This window comes from Dermacentor variabilis, chromosome 4 (genome assembly GCF_050947875.1).
Source record: "Dermacentor variabilis isolate Ectoservices chromosome 4, ASM5094787v1, whole genome shotgun sequence".
NCBI lineage: Eukaryota > Metazoa > Arthropoda > Arachnida > Ixodida > Ixodidae > Dermacentor > Dermacentor variabilis.
The window spans coordinates 44,672,798-44,683,100 of NC_134571.1; the positions used below are offsets into that span (position 1 = coordinate 44,672,798).

General features: G+C 42.1%; 1 protein-coding gene across 9 annotated transcripts in view; it reads right to left on the minus strand.

Annotated features, from left to right (window-relative positions):
• Nucleotides 1-382: 382 nt before the first annotated feature.
• Nucleotides 383-10,303, minus strand: part of Stim (stromal interaction molecule) — a 53,241-nt gene continuing 43,320 nt past the window's right edge. For 8 of the 9 annotated variants that reach the window (XM_075688855.1, XM_075688852.1, XM_075688854.1 and 5 more), the window contains one exon: nt 383-4,513. In XM_075688855.1, coding sequence (XP_075544970.1) covers nt 4,102-4,513 — 412 coding nt within the window. In that variant the 3' untranslated portion in view covers nt 383-4,101. The remainder of the gene's footprint in view (nt 4,514-10,303) is intronic. The other variant, XM_075688856.1, reaches the window with a different exon arrangement.

A 10,303-nucleotide genomic window follows, 5' to 3' on the forward strand; every position in this document is an offset into this window, starting at 1 on the left:
GTAGCAAGAAAGAAATTATGGCATTTTGAAGTCTAAGGCAGGTAGCCTTTCAATCAAATTGTGAGCGTTACATTTATTGAAGACATTAAATAACATCTGAACTAAATATTCCTACATTTGCATTGCTTCACAGCCCTTGCTTCATAAGTTACAGAACACTAGTGGCTGTGCCAAGATACAACTGGATGTAATTATCACATTTGAATTAATCAGATGTCACTTCATTTTCGTCAGACTTTTGCAACCATAAAATTAGTGTGCTGAGGCCAACTGACATGGAGCAAATAATGCTTTTAAGTGTACTACTAAATACTAAATATCATGGGCTGGGTTATCACACAGCAGCAAACTAATGAAAAAAGAAAGAAAAGAAACCCCACCCTGGAAAAGAGAAAGGGTTTATTTTATTTTGCAGCGGCACATAATTTGATTCCACCAGCCATTCTGCATTCGATGACAAAACAGCACACCAGATAAACACAAAAGTTCATATGACAACTGCCTTTTCCCTCACCCTGTGTGATTGCTCTGAAGATTGCTGGCCATGGAAGGAGTTGGTTGAAACAAGTTTTACACAGGACAGAGAGCACACCACTCGTCACTGAGAAGAAAGGCTTTTGCTGTAAAGGAGCAAACATAGCTTTACGAGTCCAAGGTTGGCATAGCATGCATGCTGACTGACAGACAGCACAAGTTTTTACTTAGCTGATAGACATACACACTTCTGTCTAGAGTGCTCAAGCAGCACAACACAAGAAAACATTGAGATAGCAGCTGCTGAGTGTGAGGTACCAGGCGTGAGATACATGGTTTGTGCGTCTGTCTTGCTGCCCACGCATACAGCTGCACTCAAATATCGCTCCTTTTGTCCACATGTGCATCACTCGGATGCCCTAGATAGAAGTGTGGATGCCTGTACAACACAATACTTATGCAGTAGCACCTGATGTGCAAGAAAATTGAAAATTGATCAGGCTTTTCTTTTTTTCGAGTTGATGCCAAGTGTGAGCACAGGGGGCAGCACTCAAGATACATGCGGGCGTCAATATGAAAGGGAACACCCCATTTACATTCAAGGTTGTAACTTGTTCTTGTTTTTGTACTGAAGTGAAAGGAAGAACAAGGGAGCAAATTCTTTGGGAAAGGAGCTGCTTAGCTAGTACAAGTGAGCAAGGTCTGACGTGACAGTTGAGTAATTATCTTAGCTAGATAACCAACTAGGTGTTCCCATCCATTCTGGAGAACCTTATACAGTGTCTGAAGTGACGACCACATGAAACCCATTTTGGCTGCTCTTTCAGGCATGGACATTGTTTCACATATCTTGTGCCATGGAACTCCCACACTGAAATTAAGGGCGAACTGAGTTTCGTGTTGTAGGTGCTTAATTAAGACTAGTAAATAATTTCTGGTGACGATGAATACCTAGAACAAGGACAACATAAATGTTGACACCTGATCTCAGCTGTGTTACGATGGTGAACTGTTCAAGCAACAAAACACAGAAGTGGTGGTCTGGGGCAAGAGTGCCTGTGGCCTCAATATTTACCGATAAGGTGCTGGCCCCAGTGCTTATTTACTGCCCTAGAAAGTTATCGCTGAAAGCTTGTACACGACAGAATCTGTGCAGGTGTTCATGATTAAGAATGTTACAAGCCAACAATCACCCAGCAACAAAGTAAAAGCAGAAATGCAAATTAGCATATCTTGCACACACCCTACTGCAAGACTTATGCTAACCAGATCTTGTAGTAGCCTGTAGAAATTGTAGCACTTGTCTACCAATGTTTAAATGCCAATGTCGAATAAATGCGAAAATAAACAAAACTGTGCTCTGGCCAAGTATTACTCGCCTAATACTGTCCTTGCAGCTTGAAGCACTTAAAAAAAGCTGCAGGACTCCCATATGCATAAGTGAAATGCAATTGCAGTCAGGTGACAAGCGAAACGACGAGTATACAGTACTCCTAAAAAGCCCTCGGCTTCTTTGAAGTAACGTGCGTGATAGTATATACTATGTATTGTTCTCTCTGAAGAGCCGTAACGGTGGTTCAGATCCACGCATGCATAATAATCCACAAAGTTGCAACATGTGCACCGTATTGCGTACATCGCGAAGCCCCTAGCGAGAGATCCCTCAGCCGATATCACAGTTCGTGAAGCAGTGCGTCAAGCACCACACACCAGGTGCAGCAACGCTCATCCCCAACTTCTAAAGCACAGTGTCCATTTGACGGGCTTGAAGCAAAGGACAGGGTGGGTGCCACATGGATAACTCACATAACAGGTCACATACATTCACACACAAGATTACAAGGTCTGGCCCAAGTGGCCAACATCCAAAATAGAAAAAAAAACTCTCCAAAAAACTTTACATGATGGAACTGTTACCAAGGACACACATAGAATACGGAATACACTGGTTACTGATAGTTGACACTTATGAGAAAACCTTTCAGAAGTTGGGCAACAGCTATACACGTTGGTCTTTCACTCCCCTTTTATATCGAGCACTGGTTAGCCATATGCTTGAATGGCTGGCCTGTCACATGATTAAACTTGGCAAGCTTTCTGTGAAAGATGGAAGAAATCATTTCAGACCTGGATAGACGGGTTACAAGGCTACACGTTTCCAAGGTTTAGATAAAGCAGCTACTATAGGGATTACCCAAGCCCACCGTAGCTATGGTCAACTGGCAACATGACTAAATTTTGAAAACGGTTAAACTTAACAACTCCGAACAGTACATCTATGATCTAGTAAAGCCGGACTTCATTAAAAAGAAGATTACAATTCTCGATGACAAATTCTGATTCAACAATCACCACGAGCCCCTTGCAGATGTAGAGTCGGTACTCGCATCTAACCATGCCTACAGAATCCGACTGCTGTAATGACATCAAAAGTTTAACTTGAATACTTATTCGTCAAGGGAAGTGATGTACCTAACCCAGTTGGTAATCTGTAGAAGCTCAGCTTAAAATAAACACCCAATAAGAAAGGTTACTACCAGTGCCTAGTGACAATCCTCACCAAGAAAAATCAAAGTAAAAGATTTCATTGCAATTAGTCACATGCAAGGAAGCTTTGTAAAGACAAAACAGTTTTAAGGAAAAATGCCAGCAGCACTCAGATATGCTTGCAAATCATAACAATAAGAAAAGTGCTCTGTTAGAGCATTTATTCTGTTTTAGTTATGGAGCAAAAGCCCATCAAAACTGCTTACAAATCACAATACCGAAGGACAGCCAATCCTCTTGACATCCAAAAGGACAGCAATGGGAGTCACCAACAAGAACACAGAAAATGAATGGACATGCAAAGTGAATCACTAAATATGCCTGCCGACACATTTCTGGGTGATGGCTTCTGGCAGAAAGAATAGTCCATGTGCCTTACCAAAAATATAAGTTAGAAAAATACAGTTCTTGATGTACCACACGCTTCTCCTCCTGCACAACAAGCAGCCATTACCAAAAAAAGAAAGAAAAAGAACCTGTGCCATCAGAAATTGCAGGCACACGTATATGGTAACAGAGGAGACCATCTCTCAAAAACAAGTCCATAAACAAGATTCAACATAGGTGAAAGCCACTTGGACGTGCACAACTGCAAGGTGACGAACGACGACAGCTGATAAAACAAGGAAAGAAAGAAGAAAAAGTTCATTCACTCTCAGTGTGCCTTAGTAGCTTACGTTGCTTTAAAATATGAACAAATAAAAAAATAAAAAAAGAAGGAAAGGAAGAAAAAGAAAGAACCAGTAATGAAGCACATTACAATGCAGTCACTTTTTCTTAACTACGGGGAGATAATTCGAGCTTGCTCATGTTGCTTCAAACTGCCTGCCTATTAACAAAAAATTAGGCTAAAATGGTGACAGAGCCCTGTTGGCCTCCTAACAAAATGCAGGGAGAGGCGAAAATTGTCAAGCCCATCAGATATTCTGTCGGGCACTTCGTGCTCAGTGGTGTACCAGAAAAAGAAAGATAAACAAAAAAAGGACCACTGCGGATGCTAGCTGACTGCAAGATTAGCCTCTGGATGTGGCACCAAGGCAGGAATACAAGAAAACAAAGTGGGGCTTTGCCCACACAGAGTCACAATGCTTTCGGCTTCTTCTTCTTGAGTGGCTGGAAGATGGAGGACGCCTTGGCCTTTTTCTTTTCTTTCAAACTGTCATCGTCTGCTGTTGAGTTAGAGTCTGTTGAGTTTTCTTCATCTACGACTGCGCCGGAAAAGTTTCCCTTCAGAGCAGCCACCAGAATGTTGCCCGCTTTCTTGCGTCGTTCTATCGAAGACATTGATGTCAGCGGTGGCCGCGGAAGAAGCAGTGGTTCGGAGGTGGTGGTGGGGCCTGCACTCTCTGGCGTCATTGGTGAAGACGGCTCAGTCTGCACCATGAGCTCAGTGGATGTCAGGATTCGGCGAGGTGGTGCATCATCTGCACTCGCTGCTTTATTGAGCAGCTGGCTGCTCTTGGGTCGAACAAGCTGTGGAGGTTCTGGTGGGCTGCCAATGAAAAGAGAGATGCGGCAGTTTGGTCTGAAACACTAGTGTAGAGCTTTGCACTCCAAGAGAACAGAACTCTCACGCAAGGACACAAAAAAAGAAACGAGTCAGACTGGCTTGGCTGGTTGTACTTTTGGTATAACCAAGGGATCACCCAGGTCAACGACAAACACTTGACCAGAAAATGGATGCACATTTATGTAAAAGCGAAGGCAAGTGATGACACCAGTTCGGAATCGCCACTCTGGCTTACTGCTGTTATACATCACAGGTTGTAGCAGTGGATGGTAGTGCATTGTTGATACCGAATGAGGAATTAAGGATGACTCACAAGCAGCACTGCATACACGTCTGGCTGTACTTTTCAAAGCCCCTACCACTGGTTGGCATACTCGCTCCTAAGTAAACTGACTCTTACTCACTACACACCTATTTTACAGGATCAGATAACACTTTACTGATAACACTTTATTGAGAGTCACTGACTTATCAGTGAGCTTAGGCCTAGCGGATGCGATGGCTTGAGGCACGTTATGTATGATCTGAAGAAGCACACCACTGCATGGTTCATGTGTGACAGTTGGTGCAAACTCAAAAATCTCCATGTCCTGATCGCTGTTGCCCTGCAGCATAAAGTTTCATCCTGCTGCAGAAAGAACATGCACGGAAGTGTGGCGCATACCATATTTACTTGAATCTAATGCACTCTTTCTTTACCGATAAAACGGGTTCAAGAATTGTGTGCACGTTAGAATCGAGTACGATCCTAAATCTGCATTGCCATATCGCCATCAGCATTTCAAAATGGCTACCACATACGCGCTTCGAGCCTAGCTGCCGTAGCTTTCTCCATGTGCTGTATGTAGTACGTGTGCTTAGGCAATGCTTCCTTTGGCTTAGGTTAGTGCACCATCCATCTTCCCATTTTCTGCATTAACTCTGTCAGCATGGAAGTGCTGACTGCAAAGACATGCTGAGTTCACCACGATGCCGCAATTAAAATGAAGGCGATTACGTGTGCGGAGACGGACGGATATCGGGCTGCATCACGGGCGTTCGGAGTTCCCGAAACTTGAGTGCGGGACTGGCACAAACAGGGGAAGCGTTCTACACCTTAGGCTGCTATGTATGGCGTGGCCACGCAGTCCCTATCTTGAAAGCGATCTGCGGCGGAGACAAGAGTCTACGCATCTAGGCGCACCGCTCTGTGTTCTCGTCGCTTAGTTCGTGTTGAAGCAAGAGGCTGCACAAAAGTCAATTCCCTCGCTCCTGCTACCACACTTCCTCACTCCAGCGTTTAAAGAGTTTCCGCGGTCATTGAGTTACACATGTTCTTGCTTATGTGTGTGTGACACCATGCTTGTTAATTTAGTTAATAAGCGAATGTTTATACAACTTATAAAACTACGATCTTTACTTTTCGTATAGCTGTCTACTAATTTGTTATCGTAATCGATGCTTTGCCTTTCGTGCGAAACTGCGTCTTTTTTTATTATTTATCACAACTTTAGTGCATTGGGAGTAAATTTTTATTTTTCTCAAATGAGAGAAAGTTGGAATTTTGTATGAAAGAATGAAGCATGTGGTACTGTAGAGGGCTTTTCTTTCTTTAGGTCATGGCACACGGGTGCGCGTTACATTCGAGGGCGTTCTTCTCTTTCCTTTTTTTGGTCATGAAAAATGGGTGCATGTTACAATTGAGGGCGCGTTAGAATCGAGTAAATATGGTAATCTCTCTGTTGGTACTGTGTACATACATACAGAGGGACACATGCACACTTGTTTTGTGATAACAGATTCAAGGTTTACAAGCTGTGTGCACACCAGGCAATGAAAACTACACGTAAATGTTCATTCTCACTCCTATTCCATAGAGCCCTTGTCATTGGCATGAACGCATTCATGGATGTAGTGCTTTCACATGTAGGCGATTCCTTTGGTTGAATTTATTTTTTACTACCTATTTGCATGTTCTCGATACAACAATATTTCAAAATACCTAATGATCTTCACTGTACCCATAAGATTCGTTGTAATGAAATTTTACTGTAGCGACAGCAGGAAACTTAAATAAGGCCAGACTGGTATCCAACAAGTCTAGCTTAATGTAAGGGTTTGTACACCACTGCATGATGACAATTATTTTGTCCTGTGCCGAAATGTGCTCCACGTTTTTATAAGACTACAGCCGATATCCCATGGTAGGTCTTTCGGTTATGGTAATGGCATGATCATCACATGCTACTGAAATGGATGCTCTGACGCTATCCTGAAAATCTATAAATGCATTCCATGTGCCTTAATGCTTTAGAAATACCAATTGCCAAAGTAACCAGCACCACTGCTTGAAGCAGGCAGGCAAGTGACATTGAGCTCCTAGGAGTGGTGTATATACTTCATGCACAAGATCCCACCATGCTTAACCTTGAGGGCAGTGTGAAAGAATGATAAGCAGTGGCATGCGAATATTAAGATTTTCGAATACGAATCGAATGTGAGTACTTAGCTTCGAATATCAAATAATGATAAGCACTTGCATTTATTAGCAAGTTGGGCTAATTTGTTATTTTGGAACATTGTAATTACCTTGTCAATGTTAAAAAGCTAGGCTAGTAAGCCGTTATCTTAAAACATGGTGTATTTGGCTTATGTTAGCTTGAAAAATTTAGTGATTCCCATTAGCTGTCCTCACCAGCCTGTGCCTTATTATACCGCATCAAATGCCAATAAAATCGGAGACATTTGACTGTGTGCAAGTCTTCACTCATCGCGCTTGCTGTCAAGCAATAAGCTCAGAATTGAGGGTGGCGTTGAAAAAAAAAAAAAAAAAAAAAAAGAGCACCCTTGCTGTCCGCAAACCTGTGACCCTTGCTACCAAGAGGCTAGCTTTCTCGCAATGTTCAAATGTTTAGTGGCTAAGTATACTTTATAGGCAATTTCGCTAGCAGCACGAAATCATTGCCAAATTCGGCCCAAAATCGCCCCAATATTCTTACATTAGATAGAAAGAAATGCTAAGAACTGCATTTAATCCCTCACATCCAGCAACATATTTAATTTGATTCGCATATTCGTATCCAACCGAATATTTGAATATTTACAAATATCTATTCTTCAAGTCTAATAAAAATAATAAAAATATAATATTCAAACTTTTTGAATATTCGCACACCCGTAATGATAAGCATGCTCAAAAGTATATGAGCACTTTGTTTTTCTGTTCGCAAAGGTATGCTGAACATTATCAACACAAGAATGCATGATCAGTCCCTTGGCAGTCTTATCTTTTCTTTTTTACAAAGTCAAATACTGCCTAAACATGTTTTTTGCTACTTCCTCAACCTCTGAGCTGCTATAGTATCTACAACACTAGACAGGGGGCCTGAAAGCATGTTGCCATCAAGCTGTACTAATGATGTCGAATATTGCATGACACTAATGCACAGTTGTAGACTGCAAGGGAACATATCTGACAAAAGTTCCCGTCAGCCTGAAGTACTAAGCAATGAAAGATTGGTTTGGTTTTCGATTGACCACATTTACCAACACCTACACTTTCATGTAATGCATTGTCCAGTATAGTGGCTCAGTTTAGCAACAGGCAGAATGGTAATCTGGGTTAGCGATTGCTAGCTTACCCTATTAGTATTCAAACTGGTAAACAGCTCAAAAACACAAGAGGACAAATATGCATGGTGTTTACATCTATTGGTCACTGTATACCACTTATATCACTACTAACAGGCATTCTATTAAGAAAAAACCAGCCAAAGAAAGATGCGCACAGGAAACATACAAGACAGGAAAGGCCCAGCCTCTTTCCTGTCTTTCCTTCATGTTTCCTGTGTGCATTCTTATTTGGCTGGTTTTTTTTCTTAATACAATGCACCAACTAGCCCAACAATGTGTTTTACTATAACAGGCATTCACCAAGGCGGCACCACTTTTGATCCAATTAGTGCAACTTGGATAATTTTTTATGTCGTCCCTCCATTTGCCCCTAATCTCGGTAAAGCAAACTTCTTTTTTAATTTGACCCTTACGTGTAGCTGACATTGGTCAAATGATCCAGCAGGTCAAGTTAAACAAAAGGCAGAAAAAATGCAGAAAGACGTCGCTGATTCATTGGCAATGCTTGCCCTGATTCTAAAACAACCCCTAACCATATGTCCATACACTTTTTATCGGTTCAATGTAGAAAAGAAACATAGAATTGACATTAGAGTTCCTAAACGAAGTGAAAATCGAACATGCACTTAATATATTAGTGAGAAAAAAATAGCCAGTCCCAATTCTGGCAATAAGAAAAAGACAAAACCAGTAAACCTTCACATAACAGAACGGAAATTTAGTTACCTAATGTTCACTTTCACGACCCTTGAACCACAATTTATCGCTGTGGGTTAGAAGCCACAACATGTCCTTTGTAGTCTGTAACGCGTTTGACATAGTCTGCATTTATCAAACAACTCTGCGACAATTGCAAACGAGATTGTGGCTCACACCTTGGCTAATCACTTCAATAGCTGGTCCTGCAACGTGTACAATTACAATTTTCCGGAACGCCAAGAAAATGAGATGCGACTTGATGGCACCATCTTAACATTTAAAAAACTTATTGTTGGAATATGCTGTAGCAACCAGACTGAAAGTGGCACGTCGACATTGCTACGCTATGCGAGGAAACTAGATTTGTCACCATCCATGGGCGCCATGTTACGATGGCAATGCCAATGATGGTGGCTAGGCTGGCTGTGACGGTAGAAAGCTGCAAATGCAGCTTTAGTTTTGCATTGTATTGCACCGCTCAATCAATTTGGCACACATTGGAATCACGTAAACACTAATTCTTTGTAAGCTATCGTTTTCACTTGAAAATGTTCCTAAGGTACGCTGAAAATAGGCATTTTTAACGAGAGACAACCTGTTCGACACATTCACTGCACCTTAAGTGCCACCAATATGGATGCTGCTGCTAGGAGCGTCACAAACTGTGGTCACACCAACTGTATCTAATTAAACAGAAGGGTATGCGGCGCCTCTCACCTTGTCGAAGCACTATGCGAAGTGGTGCTTGCCACCATGCTAATCAAAAGGGAGGGCGCTATCATCACTGGTACTGCTGCTACTATGATGCCATACCAGCCGGCCATATGGCGCTCGGTACATACCAAGAACTCTACCTTTTTATTTAGTAGCGTTGACGAAGTCTGTGTTGGCGATTTTGTTATGCTAGCGTGTGGCATGCCATCGCAATGTCGAAGTTACAAGGGTACAAGGACAGATTCCCGATGGTTTGGTTTGTGGAAATCAGTGGTGAGCTGCAATGCATTTGTGCAGTGAAGTGTGCACAAAGCTCGCTCTTGACAACCAAGCTAGCCAGCCACCTCTGGATAAAGCACCGAGCCTATCAAGACAACAATCTCGACATCTTTGAAGTGAAGAAATGGAATCTGGAGTCCCAGAAACTGAATAAACCAAGCAAAGATGGTATTGTTAAGCAGTTTTGTAAGAGGCCACCAAATAACCTTGCTTTATTTGTCGATCGGCAGTGGCACATCTGCTAGTTTCCCGCATGCTGCGATTGTGACAGTCGGCCCATTAGGAGGTGCAGAACTGTAAAATGAGGTTTTGTTGGTACCTACATTGCATGCCATTATCAATGTTGATATACATAGACTGTTTTATTTCATGTTGCCAAATTTGACCCTAGCCGTTTTTGTAGATTTTACTTTATGTAACTTCGTTCCAGCTGATCCGCTCCTCAGCGGCAGTAAAACTGAGCTACGT